Source organism: Leopardus geoffroyi, chromosome B3 (assembly GCF_018350155.1).
Source record: "Leopardus geoffroyi isolate Oge1 chromosome B3, O.geoffroyi_Oge1_pat1.0, whole genome shotgun sequence".
NCBI classification, from domain to species: Eukaryota; Metazoa; Chordata; class Mammalia; order Carnivora; family Felidae; genus Leopardus; species Leopardus geoffroyi.
The window spans coordinates 33,058,974-33,085,699 of NC_059337.1; the positions used below are offsets into that span (position 1 = coordinate 33,058,974).

Sequence of the window (26,726 nt, forward strand, 5' to 3'; positions counted from 1 at the left end):
GGGAACTGAGACCTAAGAAAACACAATCAACTTAGAAACCAAAACATGATCCTTCTAAACCCTGAGGAGAGAAGAAAGGAAGAGTTAAGGAGGTGGCCAAAGCAGTGGCAAAATAAAAGTGAGAAGTCAGGCAAAGAAAAAAATCAGTTATCCAAAGGAAGAGACTGCTTCAGGTTCTGAGAAGGTAGTGGGGAAGTGCTGAGGTCAGAAGTTAGAAACACAGGATCAGACAGAATGAAGTACTTACCCTTCACGCTGTAGGAGATCCTAGGCCTTCTCCAACTGCCATAGCCCGCAGAGCCCCCCACCATGTTTACTAGTAAGTCAGTGCCTCTATGTAGCCACCCAACCAACACTTACTGCTAATAAGTTATGTGTCTGAGCGCCATTCTAGACACCAGGAAAACTGTAATCAGCATTCATTTGGAACAAAGACATTCAGTATTGTTATTTAACTTCTTTAGGCGCTTTAACCCCCATCTGACTATAAACCTTCTGAAGGCAGTATCTCTCAAAGAGATTACAAGTACTTTGAGAGCAGGGTAAGTAATATATACTAAGTGTCATTATCTTCACAGCTTCTTTCAGCTAGATATGTCACAGGATCTATTCATACCTCCATGTTGCTGATAAAAAGGAAAATATTCATCATGGCTATTTGCAGGCAAAGTTACACCATCACAAACCAAAAGTGGCCAAAAGGGAGACCGGAACTGTACCTACATTCTTGGTTCTCCGTACTTCTACTAAATTTACTGGAAGCAACATTTCACCATTTCCTTCCCCGGATTTCTACCCTCTCCTTCCACACTCATCTATGCCCCAAATTTGTGTAAACATGTGACATTTATTTTTTACGTGGGGAACGTCTTGCTAAATTTAGCAAGAAAAGAAATTCAACAGAGAGAAAAATAAGGTACAACTTGCAAGGGGACACGCCTTCGTGCCAGTTACAGTTCAACTAATGTGTGACCTAATCAAGTGATGCAACCTCCCTGGACCAGAAAGAAGGGAAGAAGTAAAGCAGATGATCTTAAAGGTACCCTTCCAGTTAAAAAAAAAAATTCTGGAATTTATGAGTTTCACAATGCAAACACACAGATGGATAAAATAATTTTACGATAGGTCAGCACTATTCAACTTAACTGAATGGGCTGAATGAATTCCTTAGCTGCTGACAAGGCATCACATGCACAAAAAAGCCATCAACTGGCTTCATCTCCTCATGGACAGCTTCCACTAAGAAATAGCCTCCCATCATCTCTTACCTAGTGGCCAATAATCACCAGTATGTACTTCCAGATATAGAGTTCTCCCAACCCAAATCTGTTCCCACTTCTAGAAAAGTAACTAAAAATGCATGTCTTCCTGATGATGGATCATTAGCTTATTTTTTCTCATTTTATGAAGTTGGCATATATAAAAGTGTACCACTCATTTGATATTTAATCATATCCTGTTCTGAGACATACTGATTCTTATGTTACATTAGACAAACTCCTTACGGGCAAAGTTATGTCTTAAGCAACTCTGTACCTGCCACAACAGTATTCAGCAAATACAACCACCAAAAACAAAACCCCACCACCACCACCACTCACCTCAACCCTGTGCAAAAATAAATAAATAAAAAGTAAATAATTAAAAAATTAAAAATAAATAAATAAATAAATAAGAAAAGAAAAAAGAAACTCTGCTAAGATAAATGGTTGCTTGACTTTCTATTTAGCTTGGGATTCCTAGAAGGCTGGGACTCACCTCTATGTATAGTCTAAAGTATAATTAGCCATGTCACAGATATGTAAATAACTGCTACTCAATCTAAGCCTCACTTTCCTCATCTATAAAAGCAGAAAGATAAATTAAATCATTCCTACTATGACTTTGTAATTTTTGAAAATCCTTCCACAAATAAATATTTCTAGACAAATCATATTCCAAGTATTGTATTAGTTCCTGAGGATTTGGAGATAAAACTTATGGCCACTACCTAGAGGGTCATGGTCTAGTGATCATAATTTGAATTCCTCTACCTGACCTCTGCACCCTGCCTGACCTTGGTCGTATAGTCTGCCCAGGTCACCAGATGCCAGCACTTCATATGCTTGCAAAGCAAGGAAGGAGGCTGGGGGTGCCTGGGGCAACGAAGAAGACTGACAGAAAGGGGACAGTCACACGGACAGGGGTGTGAAAATGGACACAGAGAAAAGGGCTACTCCTCGCCCATAGTGGGCCATATGCCCATACTACTTCAAACATAAGAAAATAATACTATCTGCCTGGAACTGCCTTAATTATCTTTATAATCTAAATAACATGAGGGTTTCCTCGCATATTGAAAACTCATTTTATTACACTGAATATTATAGTCATTTCTGACAGCTTCCAACTAACCACAGAAACAAACGCACAAGAAAAACTAACAAGCCAAAGAAAACTTCATTTTAGCCATTAATTTATCTATATTCTGTTTTTCTTCTCCCTGTCTTACTCATGAGTTTACACTAACAAAATAGCCAAACAGAGGGCCAGGTTAGAAGACAGTGAGAAGCAAAGCGATTACCTAATCTTGAGACAAATAAAATAGTTAATTAGCCCCTGAATAACTGGGAATTGGTTATAAAAGTCCCCACTTTTAGACACAACAGGTCTTTAGAGATGGATGTCTGAAGTGAATTGCCCTGAAGTGAAATCCTGACTGCACTTACAATGTATCTTAACTATGCCTGAGCTGTTACCTTTATCTGTTTAGACGAGGATTGAGGCCTCAAACGAGCAAAATCTGCTGTGTAAATCAGGTACTTAATTAAAGAAAAAAAGCTTAGTAGGCTGCAGGGAGAAATTTGTTGAAATGGTATATTAAACGTTGTTATAGGAAGAGGCTTCTTTCACTTATTAATTCTACCATTTGTCAGTCAAGAGTTAGTTACTGTTTATGAATTTTTCATTTAAGATTCTAATTTTGGGTAAATATTTACTGAGAACCTACTATTGCCAAGATGCTCGTGGACCACCTCCCCCAGCAGATGGGGGGTGGGGGAGCATAGAAAACAATGCTATCCCCATAGAACTTAAAATCTTGTTAACTCTTCCAGTATGGTAAATTCTCATATACTTTAAAAAGTATATGAGGAGGATTCCTCTCTGATCAACTAACTCCGCAACCCGCCTGGAAACTATTTCTTACACTTCAATCCTCTTCATGCACAGAAGGCCTTGCTTCCTTACTAAGAATATTCACCTATTCTCATGCTCCTTCCCTCCAGTTAAAGAGTGACCTTACCACTCTTCTCCGATCCAATCCAAGTCTTTCTATTTATGCTCAGAACAAACCCCATATTCCCCAGGAAACTTACACTGTTGATTATTTCATTTTCTTTGTATATTCAAACTACCCTCCCACTGCCCTCTAGACACACTCACGAATCTCTCCCAATTAAACATACACCTCACTCATAGTAGACCTCACCCACATTCAAGTCATCCATCCGTCTTCACAGCTAAATTTCTGAAACTTTTCAGTCTTCACTTCCTCCATTCCCACTTATCCCTCAACCTGCTTCCAAATTCCACTTAAAGCTGTTAGCAAGGCCACCAATAACTTGTGGATAGATAAATGCAAAAGACATTCTCCTCTTCCAGCAAAACCTGAGACTCCTTTCTTGACTTCTATGATACAACCCTCCCCCTGATTTTCCTATTTCTCCACTCGTCTCTCTTGCTGTGTAACAGCCATCCTTCTCAACTCAACCACTCTCTAAGCAGATAACATAAATCTACAGCCCGTGTCTTCTATTTTCCAGGTTGGAACCAACGGCCCCCTGGATAACCCAAAGGCCTATCAAATTCATTAAGTCCACAATTAAACTCATGCTCTTTTTGTCCCCTAAAAACTTATTTCCTTGCCAAAATACTACCATCCATACTGCAATATAAATCCTAAAGAAACTTAGGAACCATCTTGGACATGTCTCTTACCACAATATCCAATCCATCACTAAATTCTATTTTATCCCCTAAATACCTTTCCACTCCATAAGCTTTTCCCCACCTCCGTCATCCTAATCCAAGTTATCTTTGTAGACTCCCCAGACTAATGTAATGGCCTGAGACAACACCATGACCACCACCCACCTCCACACACACAAACACACTCAGGTTTTTCCTTGCATGTATCATAATGGTTAGGTTAGTTACCTTTTACTGAAGTTTCAAACTCCTTAAAGTCAGGCAAAGCACAAATCACCGGTTCACATATAGTCCTTCCCCATCTTATTTCCACTGGAGTCTGAACCTTACCAGGACAGGGTTTAAGTTTTAATCGTTCTCATGGCCCCAATATAGAGCTTGGCATGCAGTATGTACTCCTAGAACTTTACTGAGTGAACCAGTCTGAAATTCACTGGGAAAAAGATTATTTTTTAAGTTTATATACGTAAGACTTTCAGTTCAACTTTTCATTTATGTTCCCGCTACCAAATGTTGAAGCAGTCAAAAAAGCAAAAAACTTTTAGAAATATATAATTTTGAATCTTCCAGATATTCTATTAATGGAATATAGTTCAAATTCTAATGACGTTTTATAGTTGAAAAACTATTAACGGTCATTAGATATGATTATTTCCATGTAAAAACAACTAAAGTAAAAGACTTCCTGAGAAATGGAATTCTCTTTCAATATTCCAAATGTTCATACTTCTAAAAAGATACTTCTCAAATACAAATGAATAAATAGCAACTACCCCATCATATGGATTATATTCTTCCTTGGAGAGGAAGTTCATCTTAAAATACTATTCCTTTTAAAATCAGAAGCAATATTCTGAGTTTTTCCTCAGTCAAATTTAGAAAATATGTCCCCAGCTTTGTGTAGAAGAAACCACTCAGATGCTCTTAAAATGCAGATTCCCAGGATCCTGAGCCAAAAATTTTGTCTCAGTAGATGTATAATCATGCCCTGAAAGTAGTGACTACACCTGAAGAATCACTCAGTCATGTTGCCATTGGCTGAAGGAAAACAGTGCCTGTGAAGATCTCAAACTAGTCTTACAAGATACTATAAATACCATTGATGTTTGGGAGGGGAAAAACTCACTCCTATTTTCTTCTACCTCTTCTATGATTCATTTTCATCATGAAATTATCCTGTGTTATGGTACACAATAAATGTTCACCAAATATTTCCTGAGCTGAACTACTGAGCTGAGCTTCATGTAAGTCATATTGACAACTTGTAAATTATACATTTGTTTAATGTAATTAAAGGTATTAATAGTCTACAATATCTCACAAAGCACTCCACTACTTCCAGATGTTCTAACACATAAAAAAGTGTGAAAGCTATTGCATTAAAAACTGAAGACTTTGCAGCAACTGTACTTTGTCATACCAAGTTTATAACATTACATAAATAATGTATTTAACCTAAGATGAACATATAAAGAAAATTAACTCCTATCATGACAAAGCATTAGACAGGAAGATTCAATTTAATAGCTTTCCCTAAATTTTACTATTCTTGTTGGATGTAAAATGAAGACAGCCAACTCTCCTTACAGTGCATTTTTTTTTTAATTTTTTTTTCAACGTTTATTTATTTTTGGGACAGAGAGAGACAGAGCATGAACAGGGGAGGGTCAGAGAGAGAGGGAGACACAGAATCAGAAACAGGCTCCAGGCTCTGAGCCATCAGCCCAGAGCCCGACGCGGGGCTCGAACTCACGGACCGCGAGATCGTGACCTGGCTGAAGTCGGACACTTAACCGACTGCGCCACCCAGGCGCCCCTACAGTGCATTTTATATCTGTAACAGAAATAACCTGATTCTTCTTGAAACAGCATAATGAAGCTAGTCGTTTTCTTTTCCAATCCACCTTTTGGCCCCAGCTGCCTGCTTTTCCTAATTCCTTCTTTATCTGATCTATCAAACCACTTCCAAAGCATGATTTCCAGACTGGCAAACTCCACATATAAGGCTAAAGCAGATTCCTAATTCTTCTTTCCCTAAGTAAAAAGTTGCAAAATGAATATATAATGCTTCTACTTTTCTGTTTCATGTCCTACCTTACTAAATTCTGAACTGGATTCCTTATTAGAGGAAAAAAAAAAAAAAAAGCCATGCCATCCTCCTTTCATATGTGTAACACAGGAGTAAATTCAATCATATAAAGAACATAAAACCTTACATTTGATAGTATATGATCACCTGGTCAGAGAATAAACTGAAATGTATCATTCATATATATATATATATATATATATATATATATATATATATATATGCATATGTAATAAGTAACGAAATCAAAATTATAAATAAGATTTTAACTGGAACATTTTCCACATACATACAAATTATTATCAACATCTTGGGGCGCCTAGGTGGCTCAGTCGGTTCAGTCCAACTTCAGCTCAGGTCATAATCTCACAGTACTTGAGTTCAAGCCCCAGGTCAGGCTCTGTGCTGACAGTGTGGAGCCTGGAGCCTGCTTCAGATTCTGTGTCTCCCTCTCTCTCTGACCCTCCCCTGCTCACGGGCTGTCTCTCTCTCTCAAAAATAAATATTTTCCAAAATTTTTTAATTATTACCAACATCTTTATAAATATTCATTTATATTCAACAATGTAACTAACGGGTTAAAAAATCAAAATTTTAAATGAACACTGGTGCTTTCATTCTCCCAAAGAAAAGTCTCTCAGCCTCAGAGAAAGGTATCTCTGCCACAACAGATACATAATCTCTGACCATGTCTGTAATCCCAAACAAAACCTGGCACAGCCCTGGGAACACAGCATTCACAAAAAGGTAGAATAAAAAATGCCCCATTCTACCAAAGAGTTCCTTTCATATAAGAGTTAATTAGTTCCAGGGTGCCTGGGTGGCTCAGTCAGTTAAGCGTGCAACTCTTGATCTCAGCTCAGGTCACAATCTCACAGTCCATGGGTTCTAGCCCCACATCAGGCTCTGCGCTTACAGCATGGTCTAGACTGCTTGGAATTCTCTCTCCCTCTCTCTGCCCCTACCCCACTCATGCTTTCTCTCTCTCTCAAAATAAATAAATAAACTTAAAAAAATGTTTTTAAAAAGTCTCTTAAAGTCCTTCAGTAATTGCATTATTATAACCTATATGTACATAAAAGTAAAAAGAAAATAATAAAACTATTCTTGAGTCAGACACCAAACCAAGCCAAATGAAAAAGACTAAACAATACACAGTGTAGATTATCAATTCAAGACAGCAAAACTGAGCTCATGAATTTAACCGATGTCCACCCAACACTCCACCCCAATAGCCACTGAAATAACCAAAGGAATTAAAAAAAAAAAAAAAAAACCTGGGGAAAAAGTCTGTAGCCCACTGAAAATCACAGAAGAGTACCAACCATGTATGGACTAGGAAGTCGCTGAGTAAAAAGGCTGACAAAGCATTCATGTTGCAGATAATGTGCTAAGTAAAGTTCAATGATGGAGCAAAAAGAGAAGAGGCACTGCTAATGCCACAACCAATTGCCAACATTGAGTTGTAATTTTTTTTTTTTTTACTTCAGCACTGAAAACAAATGCTTTAGCAGTAAACCTCCCTGTTTCCCAGCTATCTGACGATACTTTGTCCCTAATCTCTGCAAATCAGCAAACCAATGATCTAGCAATGTAAAATTACTGCAAATCTAAAATTTTTCATTTTTTCATCTGGACCTGAAACATCAGAACAAGACTCCACACAAGTTCAAAAGAAACCACCTCTACCAGCAACACTGAGCATACACAGACACCATGCCATCATCACAATTACCAGCCCCCATCCCCCCCTTCCTGGATACCAGAAAAGACCCAGAAGCTAAAGGAGTGATTTTTCTATTAACTGGAGCAACATTTTTCCCTGGAAAATTTAGTGAGAGAGAACAAACTTTCAAATATCATTAGAATTCTCAAATGCAGAAATCTCAAGTATAGAAAGTCCCCCAAATTTAAGAAAATGCTGTGTATTTGAAGAGAGAGCAATCTGATATAAGGGAAGACTGCTTTCAGCCACAAAACTGAATGATTTTTCAAAAAAATACAATAGGGGCAATAAATTGCAGATTGCACATGACAAAAAGCTAGACAAGCTTGAATATTCCTCACAGAACACAATTAAGAGAAAAGATGAAAGGGGCATTGTGAGAGTTCAGCTCCCAGAAATGACAGATTAGGTGGTTCAGACCAAATCTTCCACTGGAACAAATGGGGGGGGGGGGGCGGGAACAAAACTAGACAAAATAGAAAATATCTGTGCGAAGTCAATCAAAATGATAAAGAATTAAGGGACTAATATCAGGAAAATGAGAAAATCCAAAGAGACAAATCTGGTATTTGAAGCTGTTTTTTATCTAGAAGTATCTGCAGATTCTAAAGGCCACTACTGCTGAAGAGCCTGAAAAGATGAGCTTAGCTTCTGATAAATTCAATCCCTGAAGGGACAAAAATGAGTGAGGGCTGTCAAGGAAGAGGGTGAACCCCTTAAGCTGTGGATTAGGACCTCAATGGGCTACATCCAAGAAGTAAAGGTAAACTTAAAATATTTCTTTTTTTTTTTTTAATTTTTTTCATGTTTATTTATTTTTGACAGAGAGAGAGACAGAGCATGAGTAGGGGAGGGGCAGAGAGAAAAAGGGAGACACAGAATCTGAAGCAGGCTCCAGGCTCCAAGCTGTCAGCACAGAGCCCGACACGGGCTCAAACTCAAGGACCACGAGATCATGAACTGAGCCAAAGTCAGACACTCAACCGACTGAGCCACCTAGGTGCCCCTAAAATATTTCAACTCATAGGGTCTGAAGCTCCATTTTAAGTAATTTCAAATCCAGCCCTGAAGTGATCCGACACTGTCAGTGTCTCTTGTATAACCACATATCTGAAGAGAAGCAATGGCAAATCCTTTCTGGAAGAAGACAGCATCATTCAACTATTTCTATAATTTTTCATACATAGTTCCTGGCCCTCAATCACAAACAGGCACATAAGAAGACAAAACAACCCCCAAATAAGGAGAAATAGCAGACATAAAAGCAAACATGCATGGGAATACCTATGACAGAATGGGTTAAAGGAATAAAAATACAAGATGGGAGAATTTCAGCAGGAACCTAGATACTACAGAAGAAAACAGAATGGAAATTCTGTAACTGAAGAATACAATAAATATAATTTAGAAATCAATAAAAGGAGTGCCGCCTCTGGTTAGAATGTAGAAAGTCACAAGAGACCATTGCCCTTACCCTAATAACCAAAACAGGGCAGATAAGCTACAAAAACCAGTCATTCTGAACCCATCAGTGTGATGAGGATTCAAAGACCTAAGTGAACTAAACTCCAACAAGGACGAATATTTAAAGAGATAATGGCCAAGAACTTTCCAAAACTGATTAAAGTGATCCTATAGATAACAAGGAGCTCAACAAGCAGGATAAATACAAAGAAAATCACAACTAAGCACATCACAGTCACATTTCTGAAAACCATGGATAAAGAACAACTCTTAAAAGTGATCAAAGGAGCGCCTGGGTGGCGCAGTCGGTTAAGCGTCCGACTTCAGCCAGGTCACGATCTCGCCGTCCGTGAGTTGGAGCCCCGCGTCGGGCTCTGGGCTGATGGCTCAGAGCCTGGAGCCTGTTTCCGATTCTGTGTCTCCCTCTCTCTCTGCCCCTCCCCCGTTCATGCTCTGTCTCTCTCTGTCCCAAAAATAAATAAACGTTGAAAAAAAAATTAAAAAAAAAAAAAAGTGATCAAAGAGGGAAGAACATTATCTACAAAAAGAAAAAATTAAGACTTACAGCTAACTTCTACTCAGAAATGATAGAGCCCAGCAGACAATGGAATGGCAAATTTAAAGGGCTGAAAGAAAAAAGTATCTACTAGAATTCTACACCCAGTGCTTCCCACCCCCTGCCCAAAAAATTGAAGGTAAAAGAAAGATGTTTTCAAACATAAAAAAACTGAGTGAATTCACCTCCAGCAGACATAACTCCTAACTAAATACTAAAGAATATTCTCTAAGCCTAAGGTAATGATCCCAGATAGAAGCTCAGCGATGGGGAAGGAAATGAAAAGTAACTAAGAAAGTTAATATATGGATAAATCTAAATGAATAATGACTTATTAAATAATAATGTCTTATAAGCCTTAAATATAAAGAGAAAATATGTAACAAGAATAACAAAAATCAGAGGTGAAGACCAAACAGAATTAATGTATTCTAAAAACCTCACATTGTCCAATAAATGGGAAAAGTAGTTAAACATACATTTGGGAACCATTAAATGAAGAGCAAAAGAATATAATATACATCCAGTAGAGGTGCCTGAGTGGCTCAGTTAAACGTCTGACTCTTGATTTCAATTCAGGTCATGATCTTACGGTTCATGGATTCAAGCCCTGAGTCAGGCTCTGCACTGGCAGCATGGAGCCTGCTTGGGATTCTCTCTCCCCACCTCTCTCTTTGCCCCTCCCCAACTCATGCTCTCTCTCTCTCTCTCAAAAATAAGTAAAAATTTAAAAAAAGAATATATATAACTGGTAAGCTAAAAGAAAAAATGCACAACTGAAAATAATCAAAAGAAGGCAAGAAAAAGAGAGAAAGGAAAACACAGAACAGGCAAAGCAAATAGTAAATAATAAAATGGAAGCTTTAAAAGCCAAATATATCAGCCAAATATACCACTAATGTATCATTAAATGTAAACAGACTGAACACTCTAGTAAAAGGACAAAAACCATTGGACTAAATAAAAAAGAGAACCTAACAATATGCTACACCAGCAATATAAGGACTACAAAAAGACTGAAAATAAAAAGACAGAAACACTTTAACCACTAAAAAGTCAGCTGATAGGGCCATATTAACATCAGAAAAAGTTGACTTTAAGGTAAATAGCATGATTTTCACCAGAAAAAGATAATGCTCCAAATCTGTATTCATCTAATAATACAGTTATTAAGTGACACACACAAAAAAGGAGAAATAGAGTGTCACAGAGGAAAGACATAAGAGAGCAATGTCTCTGGAATTCCAGAAAAAAAAAAAGAGTATAGGTAATAAATAAAATTGTCTTACCCCAACAGAGATGTGTGCATTCAGAACCAAAAGACTCACTAAACAGAGAAATCACATCATACGGACATTTTAAGTTAAAAGAATTCAACCATATATGGTGAGAGAAAATGTGAAATAATACACACAGAACAACTCATTCTACCTGCCATTCAATATGAACATGGACTCTGAGACATGAACTTATTCTCCCAGATGAGCTCAGCTCCAGTGGGCCTTAGTATGAGCATCTCATCACACCACAGTTCTAGAGTTTTAAAAAAAAAAAATGTTTTTGAACAATATAAATGTAAGTGTTCCTCTTTTTTGTAACTTTGAATAAACTTCAGACAAATCAATGTTTCATAAAAGATGCCTATAACATCTACCAGGAGATAAAGTCTTAAAAAGCAGGTATGTAATGATAAGGTTAATTTTCAGGTGTTAAATTGCAATAAACACTGTCTCCAGCTTCTTTTTTAGCATCACAATCTTTACAAGATTATCTGGCCCATGACCTTCTTAGCAGGTGAGAAATCACCTCTCCACTTCATAACAAATGATAAACTTTAAAATAAAAAGAAAATGAACCTTTCAAGAAATAGTTTACTGATCAAGAACATTTCAACTGGTTTTGCCTTGACTCTGCCTTGACCCCTATTGCTCTTTACTTCATCCCCCTTGCCAAAAAAACTTACCCATCTAAAAAGTCTTCAAAACCAAGTCAAGTCCTACCTCCTCTAAGATTTTAACCAAATACTCCAAACTAAACAAATCCTTGTCCTCAACATATGCACCCTCATTTAACAATCTAATTATATATACGGCCATCAAGTAAAAATACAGAACAAATTACATAAGCACTATCTAATTTTCACGTATTTTTAGCTAGGCTCTCCATCCAGTTTATAAAATAAAAACAACAATAACAGTGGTTTACATTTAATGAATGATCAAGATAAACTAGGTTCTGTTCTAAGCACATACATAGATTTACTCATTCACCTTTTACCTCAGTCCAGCAGGATGGTAAGTGAATATATATACATATAAACATACATATATATATATATATATATATATATATTTTTTTTTTTTTTTTTTTTTTAATTTAAAGTTGTTCAGAATGGTGTTTGGAAGCCTCCCCTCTCCTTGCCTAGCACTCTAACCCAGGCTATGCCATGCAACTAGGGAAAAGAGCCAATATTACTTTTGAACTGTCCCATTTAGTCATACAGATGTTTGTGAATAAGATATCCACAGGTGAAATGAACTTTATTATGTTACATATCTCTGACTCTAGGTCCTTTTCTTCTGTAGACAGGGTAATATTTCCCTTCCTTTGGACACTCAACTATGCTCAAGTCTTTTTGCCCTCTGTTTTCTTTTTCCTTCCTCAGTGATATGATCTAGCCTCATGACTTGAAGCTCTATCCATATAATTCCTGAACCTACATTTCTTTAAGTTTATCTATCTATTTTGAAGGGGGGGAGGGAGGAGCGAGAGAGAGAGAATCCTGAGCAGGCTCCTCACTGTCAGCACAGAGCCCAATGTGGGGCTCAAACTCACAAACCAGGAGCTCATGACCCGAGCTGAAGTTAGACGCTCAACCAACTTGAGCCATCCCCAGTTGCCCCCTGAACCTACATTTCTAGCCAGGGGTCTAGTCATGTTTCTCACTTGAGCCTAATTCTGTAATGTCTTTACAGAGATGTTCTGTTGGCACCTCAGGCTCAAGGTGTCCAAAATGGAAATCATACCCTGTCCCTCGAACTTGTCTCTCCTGCTACATTCTTAATCCATTCTCCACTTGAAACCACTTAGTACCTTGAGCCAAACTGACATTCAAGTATTTGATTAACTGAACTTACTCACTGTGAACCAAAATTGCTCGTCCTGTCTTAAAAGAGGTATTGGATCTGTTTCAATTCCTATTTTTCACTCAAATCAATGAATAAAATATTTATAACTTATTTCCCTTCAAAATAGAATAGTTTGAGAGCTTACGAAACCATATTAAGTGAACATGAGCAGTGGTCAGCAGAAGTCAGATAAGCAGACTGACTTGATTTCTCAGTTCACTTCTTCATTAAGTTGAAAACTGCAAGCAACCATGAGAGTTTTAACAATTATAAAATTTTAAATTGTTCCCGTTCTTAATTATGTATTGTTTAATTTATGTTTATAAGTGAACCTATGATTCAAGAAATAATATATGAATATGAACAAAAAACCTGAATAGACAATTCTCAGAAACAAACCATGAATAAAAATCTGAAAAGATGCTCAACTCCATTAGCAATTTTTTTAAGTTTATGTATTTATTTTGAGAGAGAAAGTGGGAGGGGCAGAGAGAAAGGGAGAGAGAGAATCCCAAGGAGGCTCTGTACTGACAGCCCAACACAGGATTCAATCCCAGGAACCATGAGATCACGACCTGAGCCAAAATTAAGAACTGGAGGCTTAACTGACTGAGACACCCAGGCGTCCCCATTAACAATTTTAAGATATAAAATTTAAAGAGATAATACTTTCTTCACCGATCGAACTGGCAAGACTAATAAGTCTGAAAATAACTAGTATGCTGGCAAATGTGTGGGGAAACAAGCACTGTCTCACTTGCTGCTGACAGGAGAATAAGTCAGTCTTTCGGAGAAAAATTTGGAAAATAACTATCAAACATTTTAACACACGTGCTCTTTTACCCTACAATGTCACAACTACAGACTTATTCTATAATACATTTGAACATATGCACAAAGACATTTGTACAAATGAGTTCACTGAATATGTTCACAAAAAAATGGGGAGCATCAAAATGAAACTGGCTAAATAAATTTTTAAAAGTCTATAAAAATACTATATGGCTATCAAAACAGGTGTGATAAATTTATATGTACTCACACGGAAAGATGTCCTTAAAGCAAGCTGGAAGACAGTATGCACAGCACAACCCAACTTGTTAGTTTATATATATATTAATTATATAAATATTATATAGTTAAGATAATTGTACATATAAAACAGAAAGTCCATAGCTATTAAGAGTGATGATCCCTGGGGAAAAGGTTGAAGTGTATGATTTCCCTTTTTATTTTACATAAAAATTAAAAATTCATATACATATTCAATACATATTTTAGCAACAAGGGTTAGAGATGCTGCTAGTAAAGATAAGTTCCACAGCCAGAGGGGCAGGGACCAGCAGAGCAGGAACCCTGCCCTGCCGCCTCACCTCTTACTATGCACATTTCCTGTTCTCCCACCTCAGGGGTCAACCCAGCCCATAATAGTTTGAGATGAGATAAGACTCCAGAAATTTCTTTTTTCTTTTTGTTTTTTTGTTTGTTTGTTTCAGACTCCAGAGATTTCTAAGGGAAGATATATCTCCCAGTCAGCAACTACCTATAGTATGAGGGGAAAAGAAAGAGCAAGGGGCAGGCAAAATCCATTAGCAGTGACAGGGTAAGAAACTTTCCTTAACATAGCTGAAACAATTATTTCTGTTTAGGGGAGGTCTCATTTATAATCTTATTTTGAATCTTCCTCCTTACAAAGGACACAACTTGCTGTTGTTAAGGGGCATTCCCAAGATAGCTTCTACCCACTTTTGATCAGCAATGGAATTAGAAATCAGACAGTACAATCTGTTAGAGCTGCACGTGAATTAAAGGTAAATAGGCTCTAAACAAGGACCTTTGGGATTCTGAGAAACTTACCTACTTCGTTGCACAGACTTTGAAAATTATTTCTTTTACTCCCTTATCTTCAGTTATATTCTAGAGGTAAGGGTACATATTGGTTGAATTCTATGTAGGTGAGGTAGATTATTAATAAAGGGGTTATTGCCGTAAGAAGCGTACCCACTATCCCTTGGATACTTAAGGTAACACTACATCAATTTAACATAATAACCCTGGGGCGCCTGGGTGGCTCAGTTGGTTGAGTGTCTGACTTTGGCTCAGGTCATGATCTCACAGTTCGTGAGTTCAAGCCCCACATCAGGCTCACTGCCAGCAGCCTGTCAGCACAGAGCCTGCTTCAGAGCCTCTGTCCCTCTCTCTCCGCCTCTCCCCTGCTTATACTCTGCTCTCTCAAAAAATAAATTAAAATACTAAAAAAATAACACAATAACCCCACCTCAAACTTGTAACACATTCAAGAACCAGCAAAAAAATTCCTAAAATTTTACAAAAATTTTAATGTTACATTAAAAGTTATGCTATGAATAAAAGGTTATCAATAAAACATAATTTGTTTTTCTGTCCCTAAATTTGTACATTATAATGCTACCAACTTAACTATACCTTATGTATATAAGGTCTGTATGTATATAAACATATAATGTATATATGTATATAAATATAAATATATCTAAGTGATTTCTTTAATTCACTTACTCTACAGCTGAAAAACAAATATTCTGTATCCAATTTCCATGTAGTATCATGTTAAAAATTCCCTTTGCCCAGGACTTATCACCAAGTTTTACTGGCTATTACTGACCAATAATAAATAAATAAATAAAAAATAAATAAATTAAATTGAGTATAATCAATCTCGGGATTCCTGAGGTCATGGAAGTAGCTGCACCCCCAGACAGCTCACTATTAGATTTCTCATATATTCAAACATTCCAGTAACCATAACACTTAGAGGAAATGAAAAATAACCCCTTCTGAGAATTCTAGTCTACTGACTTAGTAAAACTAAGTTAGGACTACTCTAACGCTACAGAACCAAAATTACGAGAAAAGTAGCACTATTACTTGATTAACAGTAATACAGTGATTCCAGAATTTGTACTTCCACCTACAGCAGTAATGACACTTTCTCCCTCCAAATTATCTATTATCTCTGAGTATGTCTTATCTCTGCTACTAGACTAAGGCTTCCTAAGGAAAGAAACCATTAGTACAATTCACCTTAGTGTCTCTACAGAGCATAATTAGCCATCAATATAATATTTGCAACTAGCCAATTTTACCTAAATTTTTAGTTTTGGCTACAGAAAAACTGTCTGACTAGAAAATTAAATTTAAAAATTCTTGTTCTAGGGGTGCCTGGGTGCTCAGTCAGTTATGTATCTGACTCTTGGTTTCGGCTCAGGTCATGATCTCATGGTTTCGTGGGTTCAACCCCACGTCGGGCTCTGTGCTACTTGGGATTCTCTCTTTCTCTCTCTTTCTCTTTCTCTCTCTCTCTGTTCCCCCCTCCCTCTCTGCCCCTCCCCAACTCATGCTATCTCTGTCTCTCAAAATAAACAAACTTTAAAAAATAAAAATTCTTGCTATAAAATAATTTTAAAGGGCTTATTTTCATGGTTCATTTTTTAAAGTTTTTTTATGTGTATTTATTTTTGAAAGAGAGAGAGATACAGAGTGCAAGCAGGGTAGGAGCAGAGAGAGAGACACAGAATCTGAAGCAGGCTCCATACTCTGAGCTGTCAGCACAGAGCCCAAAGCAGGGCTGGAACCCATGAACTGCAAGATCATGACCTGAGCCCAAAGTCGGCTTAACCGACTGAGCCACCCATGCACCCCTTCATGGTTCTTTTTAAGAAGCAAAAAAAACACACATCTGATTTTCAGATTGCCAACTACCAACTCCTTTCAAGAAGAATTTAAGTACTAATGTCTACAATATAAAACATCCATTCCTCTCTCTCCCCTATCTTTACATAGGGGAATTCAAAGGAGGAATCAAAATCGGCTGGTTTCAGTCAGATCTATAACCTTGGCAATTTACTTTGTATCACTTATAAGCCTAAGAATAAGCATCTAATGTTGCAAGTAACACTGCAACTTAAAATATCTCACAATTTCTTAACACTTAAATCTTCATTTCTTGAAATCACCAATAAATCCATTTTTACACAAAATCACACACAATCCTTTACAAGCAACTTAAAAGATTTCTCCAATCATATCCAACTTCATACCAGAAAAAAATGTACAATAACACGACCTCTAAAGAATGACAAAAGGTGAATTCTTGCATCCAAGAACAGAAATGATCAGTGTTCAAGCACAAGAACTAAATAGAGGTCATTTAGATATCCACCACTCAATTTTATAGACTTCAGAGTTATAGAAACTTGAAGGTAGAAAGGACCTTTGAGATTACCTATTAATTTGGTAATTAACCCCTGCAGTTAACAGATGAAACAGAAAAGCTATAGGACCTGCATTTTAAAATAATGGACTTAAGTACTCAAAGTTCAAATCAGAGGTGAAACTGTCTTGCAAAAGTTGTACAAGTCCTAGTAAATGATATTATTCTTAATGATATCATTGCTCTTCTATAAAAAATGCAACCTTGACTCTCATATACACACAAAAATTATCTTTTCACCAGTAACCCCATTTGTGGGGATCCAAAATATAAAACGAAAGACCACAGGCAGGCAGATGTCCATGACAGCATTCTTTATTATAGCACAATTCTAAAAACAACTTCAACATCCATAACAGGAGAATACCAGCAGAGGTATAATAAAGAGCATAGCTTTGGAGCTGAAAAGACCTGGATTCAAATGCCAACTTCTTCACATTTGTAGAATGGCTGCATATTACCATCTGCCTTACGAAGTGGCATAAAGCATCAAATGCATGTAAAAGAGTTTGGCAAAATGCCTATGGTTCAGTGAGTGTTCAATAAATATCACTTTTATTGGTCACTATTAATGTCATATTCATTCACTGGAATATTATACAGACCTTTTCAATAATGGCTACAGGAAAATCTATACATACTGGAAAGATTTCCAACACATTGTTAAGTTAAAAAAAAAAAAAAAAAACAGGGTACCTGGATGGCTCAGTCGGTTACGCCTCCGACTCTTGATTTTGGCTCAGGTCATGACTTCATCTTTCATGAGATCAAGCCCCACATCAGGCTCTGTGCTGACAGCGTGGAGCCTGCTTGGGATTCTCTCTCTCTCTGCCCCTCTCCCAATCATGCGTGTGCACACACATGCTCTCTCCCTCTCTCTCTCAAAATAAATAAACTTAAAAAATGAATACACTTATTTAACAAAATGAAGTTGGAAAGCAATAGATAGTATGATCCTGCTTATGTGTAAAAAATAAAACTACACATACATACGTAAATGCAGGAGAAAAAATACTCAAAGTGGTTATTTATGGGTAAAAACAGGATTTGTTGGTAGAAGTGATACTTTAATTCTATGTTGTTTTACTTCAAACATATATTTAATTATTCTTAAAATAAAATTTTTTAAATAAAATTATTTAAGGGGAGCCTAAGTGGCTCGGTCAGTTGAGGGTCTGACTTCAGCTCAGGTCATGATCTCACGGTTGGTGAGTTTAAGTCCCACAGCGGGCTCTCTACTATCAGCACAAAGCCCTCTTCAGATCCTCTGTCACCCCACTCTCTCTCTGCACCTCCCACACTCACGCTCTCTCAGAAATAAACAAAAATTAAAAATAAATATTAATTAATTAAAGATAATGTAGCAACCAAAACCTGGCTGGCATAACCATTAAGGGAGAACACCTACATATAAAGTTGTACATATACTATGATTATAATGTAACAATGATGTGCCATATTAACAGAAACGAGAAAGAAATATACCAAGATTACACCAGTGGTTCTAAATGACCTTTGTCTCTATATCCAAAAAATTTTAATCAAAAAACTCTTTTAATTCTAAATGAATCCAAAATTTGGGTTATATTGTAATATCTTTCACTGGCTTGTGGTCCATGGCAAAGTCAATGTTTTAAAATCATAAACACTAGATTTTTCCTAACCTCAAGTAGCTAATCTGGTCAATCTGATCTTATCTATGGTCATTTCTTCTGTTCTCCTGTTACTGATGTGATTTTACCTAGAAGCCAAAATACCTACCAATGACACGGTAAATACCTCCCAACCACACAGAAATCACTAATAAAATACAATGTTTGGGAAAAGACTATTAAATAGAGCCCAAAGCCTCCACATGTAATGAGATTAACATTATCCCAATATTTGTTATTAATGTAGAGAAAACTTATAAAGAAACCAACAATGATCAATTAAGCCAACAGAAAAAAATCTACACTTTCAAAAATTTAACAGAATTACCATTTTAAAAAGTTCATAAAGAAATATTAAAACCATCCCACAAAGATACAGTACTTTACAGTTTGTAAGCAGTTTCACATTTCATTTTTCTGAGAATCCAGTTACATAAGCAAGGTATTATTCTTGCCTGCCTATAGCCCCCATCAGATACAAAAAGCATGGAACCAGGAGTCATATCCCAAATCCTCTGCCTCATACCCTAAGTCTTTTTTCTCTATCCCATATCACATACTAGTTTTCATACGGTCTGCTAAGAATAGCCACATTTCTTATCTCCTCTGAACATTCCTCCTGGAAATCTACACTCTTTTATACCTCATCCTGTTAGGCAAGCATCAGTCTCTATTTACAGAAGACTCAGTAAAATCACTGATCTTCCCAAAGATGACAAAGGTAATAAATGCTAAAACCATAGCATATCAAGAGGATGACCAGATTCACAAAGGGGCAGAAAACTAGGTAATGTGAAGAGTGGCTGAAGGAATAAAGGACAATTAATTTAGAAAGGAGAAGGGGGGAGGGGCTTCTGGGTGGCTCAATTGGTTAAGTGTCCAACTTCAGCTCAGGTCATGATTTCACGGTTCATGAGTTCAAGCCCCGAATCCGGCTCTGTTCTGACAGCCTGGAGCCTAGAGCCTACTTCGGATTCCATGTCTCCCTCTCTCTCTGCCCCTCCCCCAGTCACACTCTGTCTCTCTCTCTCTCTCTCAAAAATAAACATTAGGGGCGCCTGGGTGGCGCAGTCGGTTAAGCGTCCGACTTCAGCCAGGTCACGATCTCGCGGTCCGTGAGTTCGAGCCCCGCGTCGGGCTCTGGGCTGATGGCTCAGAGCCTGGAGCCTGTTTCCGATTCTGTGTCTCCCTCTCTCTCTGCCCCTCCCCTGTTCATGCTCTGTCTCTCTCTGTCCCAAAAATAAAAATAAACGTTGGGAAAAAAAATTTTTTTAAATTAAAAAAAATAAAAAAAAAAAAAAAATAAACATTAAAAAATTTTCAAAAAAAAAAAAAAAAGAAAGGAGAAGGAGGGGAAAGTGACATTCTCACACACAAATGTTGTGATTAGACACATGAAAGACCATCATATAAAGAAACCAGTTGTGCTATATGGCCCTAAGGGGTAGAAACAAAGGCAATTCAACATTCATTCAACAAACATTTACTGGTTACCCCCTCTGCCAGATGCTTATGCTACACTAGCTACACAAAAGGTAAATAAGAGAAGTCCCAAACCTCAAGAGGTTCAGACTACTGGAGGAGACAAGAAAATACCACAAGACAAAAAGTACTCAAAAGCCATGGGAACACAGAGAATGAGGACTCTACCTCTCTTTGGGCAGCGGGATGGTAGAGAAAAATTCACGGAATGATGAATAGGAACTTCAGAAGTAGACAAGGTGGGAAGTGGCGTTAACAGGAAGAAAGGACAGCATGTCAAAGGCATGGGAACATGAAGCCCTGCAGTAAATCTGAGGTGGCAGAACACCAGGTACACATTACAGGTGCCAACAGGCAAGGCTTTAAACTGGGGGATGGGAGAGGCTTGTGGTAAAAAACACAAAGGGCCTTCACAATCTCCAGGCCAAGGAGTTTAGACTCTAACACTCAAGCTGTGGAACACTAATAAGAGACTATAAGTAGGAGTGTGGCAAGCTCAGAAAAGGGCATAAGAAAACTCATTCCAGCTGGAGGACAGATGTCTGGAGGGTAACAGTGGAGATAAAGAGATTAATTATAAGACCACTATTGTTAGTCTCAGTGGAGATGATGAGGAAAAGATTCAGATTCAAGAAAGATCTAGGAGGTAAAAATCAAATAGAAGTATTGGCTATAGGAATGAGGGCCATGGGAGGGTCCAGGATGACTTCTAGACCTCAACTTAGGTGAATGGCAAACAGAGATGCCCAAGACAGGTAACACGGGAAGACAAGTCCATGCAATCATTCAAAAATGTGAGAGCCCTGGGCCACGAACTGGTTTGTTATTGTCTAGAGAAAGGGGATGAAGGAAGGAGGAGAGAAGAGGAACAAAAATGAGTTTTACCTTCAGTATCGTATGATGTAAGGTGCCTATTCAGTGAAGCTACTGAGTCGTACATAAAGAAAAGTGGTCTAGGAGAGTCATTAGCTTACAGGTAGCAAGTGAAGACAAGCAGAATGAGATCAACTTTGATACCCAAATTTAATGAGGGAGAGAAAGAAAAACTTGAATAACAACTGATCACAAAAGTAAGGGATGAATTAGAGATAGGGTGATGTCAAAATAGGCCAGAGAAAAGGGGGGAAAAATCAAGAAGGGTGGGAAGGGTGAAAATTAAAGTTAAATGTACTGCATAAAGCAAAGTTTTACTAACAGAAGTTATTCAAAACAGGAATAGACCACCTCGTGAGGTAATGAATCACATCACCAAGTAAACAGTGCATACAGAGTCATCTATGCAAGATGCTGACAAGAGGATTCTTCCCTTAAGTGAGCAATTAGGCTACAGGACGTCTACAGAAAACCTCTGATGTCTAGGTCAAGGCTAACCTCACCACCATTGTGGCACTGCATCAAATACTTCTTTGCATTCTGACCAAGGAATGGAATACTGGACTACCCTAATAAAAGTTTTTTTTAAAAGGTTTCTACGTGTTTCAACTAACTCATAAGCAACCAATACTGGATTAAAACTTCACTAATTCTGCTCTTGGCATACAGAAAGTTGCTGGACAAAGTGTGGAAATAGCTGATCTAGTCTACTTTATATTCAAACTGATTTTTACCTGAGCTGACTTCCTAACTTTCCCCATTCTTGCATCTCAATTCTACGGAATGGCCGTTCCTTAACCCTCACTCTGATTAGAGAAGACTTGCACTGCTCAGGCAGGCTGCTCTGCCCTGATGTCTTTCCTTAGGTCCCTACCCATCAACTCTCCCCTTCCTTCCTTCCTAAAATAGTGTGCCTAAATGCCTAATCATTTCTAACCCTCCACCACAGCTGACCATTTTCTGTCACCAGTTCCTCCCCTTCTCTGTCCTCCTCAACGTGTACCCTAGACTGGAAAGCCACTCCATTTATCCTGTTGTCCCACGCTCTATAATTTTCTCCTTTTTCTACCAAATACCTCCATCCCCTACCACCTACTCACTGTAATCCCCTACAAAAAGGTTTCTGAGTCTACCCCTCTACAAAAATAAAAAAATTAAAACCACTGACAAATGACATGTGATTTACCGACCACTTGTTTCAGTTGCCACTTACTCAGTTTTCAATTCCTTTGATCTCTCCACAGCGTATGACAGAACTGACCAGCCCCTCCTTATTGCCGTTATTCCTTTCACTTTTGAAATGAGGCAAGGTGGCTTGGGAAAAGCACTCTGAACCAAGAATCCGATCTGTGTACTGGGGCGCCTGGGTGGCTCAGTCATTTAAGCATCAGACTCCACTCAAGTCATGATCTCACAGTTCGTGAGTTCGAGCCCCACATCAGGCTCTGTGCTAACAGCTCAGAGCCTGGAATCTGCTTTGGATTCTGTGTCTCCCTCTCTGCCTCTCCTCTGCTTGTGCCCTTTCTCTCTCAAAAATAAATAAATAAACACTGAAGGAAAAAAAAAAAAAAAGATCTGTGTTCTAGTTGCCACTATATCACTAACTAGTTGCGAGCCTCCCAGCCTCCAGTCCTACTCACCCTTCAGATCTCACTTCTCAGATACTCTGACACCACAATAGGTTAGGTCCCTGCAGTATACACTTTCTCAAACACTCTTCTTCTTCTCCTTCCTAGTGTTAATCACAATTACTTAATTACATAATCAGCAGTTTAATGACTATCCTTCCCACCCACTCACCTGACTCAAAGCTCCAGGAAGGTAGGACACACATTTTAAGCAATGCCTGCACCTCCTCAGCACAAAATAAAAGCTCATCAGTTGAATCAGTGTTGAAATAGATATTTCAACCACTTCTAACAGACTGCTTACATTACTTTCATTAACCTGATAGAATTATTAGCACTTTACTTTCAAAATTACTGACAAAATTCTAAACAAACTCCACCAATTACCTAACACATACATAATATGAACTACATATAAATTAAGAGCAAGAAGGAATTTGTCTTCCAAAATAGTTACATGTTACTTGCCCATCCCCAAGAATAGAAAGGTTGGATCAGTTACCTACAGTTCAGGCCCAAAATGTGTATTCTGAACTAGGTACAGGCTGAATGTGCAAGTGCAAGTTTGATACTAAAACAGTTATTTATACTGCTGTTTAGATAACGCCCGCTGGTATTCACAGTTAAAGCTTTAACACTGACAAAAGCCATGAGCTAATAATATTCTGCAAGAAAATCAAAAGAAAGTTTATCAGTAAAGTTACATTTGCAGCGTGATTTTAAACCCTATTCACTATGAATAGGAAAAACAAGTAAAGGTTCAGCGATTAGAAGCTGCCACTTTCCCCATCAGATGACTTTCAAATGCAAATAGTTCAGATATCATACTAGTAGGTGAGAGTTTTGTCAAGTTTTGTGATATACCACCTTGGTCAAACAATTTAAACAGATTATATGCTAATTTGCCCTTCAACTGCTGCGTGTGTCCCGCTTCTTCTCAACGTACTATGCTGTGAGGTCTACAGGCAGGCTTGGTGTTTGGTCCATTCGCTCCCTTAAATAAACAGGGATGCAGGTAATTTCAATAATCAATGATATTTAAAAAATAACACCTGAAAAAGGCTTTTCAGGCTAAATATATATATTGCCACTTGGAAACATAAAGTACTTAAAATCCAGTGTTTAGACAATTCCCTGGGTTAAGAGCAATCACCAGGCTGTAAATATCCTCGTAACCCCCAGGAAAGAAGAGGCATCTCATAACGGAAACACTAACAGATAAAATCAGTTGGAGCGGTTCTCCAAGGCGCCCTCATAGTTAAGTCAACAACAGGGGTTGTGAGGAGGCAATTGTGCCCCTCTGACACCCTCTCTTCCGCAGCCTCGGGGCTACAATCCCCGCACGAGGAGTCCCTCGAGATCAGCCAGCGCTTCCCTGGGACTTCAGCTGGGAAATCCCTGGCCAGGGAATGTGGAGTTCAAGCCCCCCCCTCCCCCTTCCTTTCCTGAAAATTAATGAATTGGCCGTGCGATTGTTTATTTAATGAGGTGTGTAGTGGCCTCTACTGGTGCTTGTGTGAGCACAAGAATGTCCCACTCTTACAAGTGGGATGAGCCTGGGGGAGGGGAGGGAGGCGAGGGGTGAACCTGCCTCCGGGTACAAAGCGCGGAACTAGACCCGGGAGCCCCAGACGCGCCCCCGCGGCCGCCCCTCCCCCGGCGGCGCCCCCGCCCGCCTACTTCACTCTCCGCCCCGCGCGACCCCCTTTCTCTTTGGCAACCTGAGCCGCGGCAGAGAAGTTCCTGCACGTTTCCTCCAGGATCCTAAACAAAAACACCGCAGCCGCCGGTGCGGGTGCCGCGCCCCCGCCCCTACCCCGTTCCTCTAGGGCCCGCGCCCCCGCTTACCTGGTGACTGCGGCGGGGAGCCGCTCCTGGCGGCCGCGGCGGGTGCCGGGCACCCGAGCAGCAGCAGGCAGCAGAGCCAGAAGGAGGAGGTGCCGAGGAGTCGCCGGGCTCCCCGCTCCGCCGCCATCTCTGCCCCGCGAGCGGCGGCAGCGGCGGCGGCGCCAGCGCCGCGGAGCCCTCGCCTCCTTCCCTCCCGCGCGCTTCAGCCGGTCCCTCGTTGCAGGCTCGGCTCCCGCGGCCGCCGCCGCCGCTGTTCCGCCCGGCCCGGCCTGCGCGGCCCCTCTCGCGGGAGGGGAGACTCGGGGGCGCCTCCCTCCTGCAGGGGGGCGGAGAAGGGAGGAGAGCAGAGAAGGGGGAGTCAGTACATTCCGGACCGGGGGTGGGGGGGGTCGGTCTCCAGGTTCCAGGCGCCGCCACCCGCCGCCGACTCCGACTCCACACACCAGCGCGAGGGGGGCGGAGACCGCGGGCGGCGGGGGTGGGGGGCGGGGGCCCCGGGCGCGCACACCCGCGCACGCGCAAGCGCGCGCCTCTCTCGCCCGCACCCCCTCGGCTCCGCGAGCGGCCCGCCCCCGCTCCAATCCCGGCTGCCGCCTCGCCGGCCGCGGCGGCGGGCCCGCTCCCTTCCCCCTTCCCTGCCCGGAGCCGCGGACTGTCGCGGGGCGCGCGCGCCGGGCGCTGCTGCTGGCGTCAGGGAAACCCCGGAGAAGCGGATCCTCCTCCTCCCCGCGGCCGCCAGCACGCCGCAGCACCTCGTCCCCGCGCTCCCCCCCCCCCCCCCGCCGCCTTCGCCTTGCCCCGGGGAGCAGTCCCCCTCTCTCACCTCCCCTGACGCCTCGGGCTGCGGAGACCTGGGGCGAGACGCGCTCCAAGCCTAGACTTGTCCGGGAGGCCGGAGCGGGCGTGCAGCTCTCCTCAGCCTGGGCCCAGGGCCTCTATATAGGGCCTCAGAGGAAACCGAATGGCCTCCGGGAGGAAACCTGGGTGCACAGAGGGTCGGCGCGGGGATTTATGTGCTCGCCAAAAACAATAGCGATCCCGCCCGGCTCTTGCTGGGACCTGGCGCGGCTCCCGTGGGAGGGGGCCCACCGCGCCGCCGCTGACCTCCAGCTTCCAGGCCGGGCCGCCCTAGCCGCGCGTTTCCCCGGACAGGGCCGGGGCCCGCGCCCCCACCCGCGCCGCTCGGCCCGGGTCCAGGGAAGCAGGGCGCAGACAAAGGTGCCCGGTGTCCACCCCTCCAGCCCGAGCGGGGGCCCAAGGCTAATGCTCCAACTGTAGCAAACCTTTTACCTATACCTCTGCGGGGCACTTCGCTCTCTCGAATCGAAATCACGTCTTTAGCGGGTAAACCGGGAGCGAGAGGAATGTGATTTTAAACACCTGGTCATCGTGAGGCAGCCCCAGAGTTAGGGGAAAAGCGGTTTGTAAGTTACACTGCTGATGGGAATACTGCTATGGAAAATTTAAGAAAATCTCTTTGTGTGGTTATTCGCTTGAAGAGTCACGTCTTAATATGGTTTGGATTTTTGTTCACTGCCCTGGGTAGTCAATAACCAAAATATGTTGCTTGCCATAAGGTGGCTTTATTCTTTGATTTCCACATCTTTGCATGCCTTCTCGTAATTATTTTTCTTCAGATATTTTCTTTTATTCTGAAGTGCCAAAATAAGCAACGTAAGGCTTGCGTTAACATTAGGAGGGAAGAGCTCAGGCTCCTCGTAAAACCTCTTAGGTCATCAAAACGGTGGAATTAGGAGCCCTCATCCCAGTTCTTTGAAACAATTAACTCCTAAAAGAACAGACACGCTTATTGTATTAAATTAAAACAATTTAAATATCTTTTTGTTTTGGTTAGAGTTGTTAGCCAGCAAAATATTTTCCAAATACCCCTGATTGACCTGTTAAATTGGAAATAGATTACCTCCCAATTACTTCACAAGTATTTGCTTAATTAACCTTTAATAATCACATCATTATTCAGTTTTCTGAGATAATTAATAAAAAAAAAGCCCTTTGGAAACTATAAATTGCCTTGCAAATGTTAATTTTCAGATATCTT

At 40.2% G+C, this 26,726-nt stretch overlaps 1 protein-coding gene across 9 annotated transcripts in view; it reads right to left on the reverse strand.

The window, feature by feature from the left end:
- NEO1 (neogenin 1) overlaps nucleotides 1–25,086 on the reverse strand; it is a 236,168-nt gene extending 211,082 nt beyond the window's left edge. For 3 of the 9 annotated variants that reach the window (XM_045449146.1, XM_045449145.1, XM_045449144.1), the window contains exon 1: nucleotides 24,668–24,936. In XM_045449146.1, coding sequence (XP_045305102.1) covers nucleotides 24,668–24,794 — 127 coding nt within the window. In that variant the 5' untranslated portion in view covers nucleotides 24,795–24,936. Of the gene's footprint in view, nucleotides 1–24,667 lie in introns of all 9 variants that reach the window. The other 6 variants (XM_045449152.1, XM_045449151.1, XM_045449150.1 and 3 more) reach the window with 5 other exon arrangements.
- Between the last annotated feature and the right edge of the window lie 1,640 nt (nucleotides 25,087–26,726).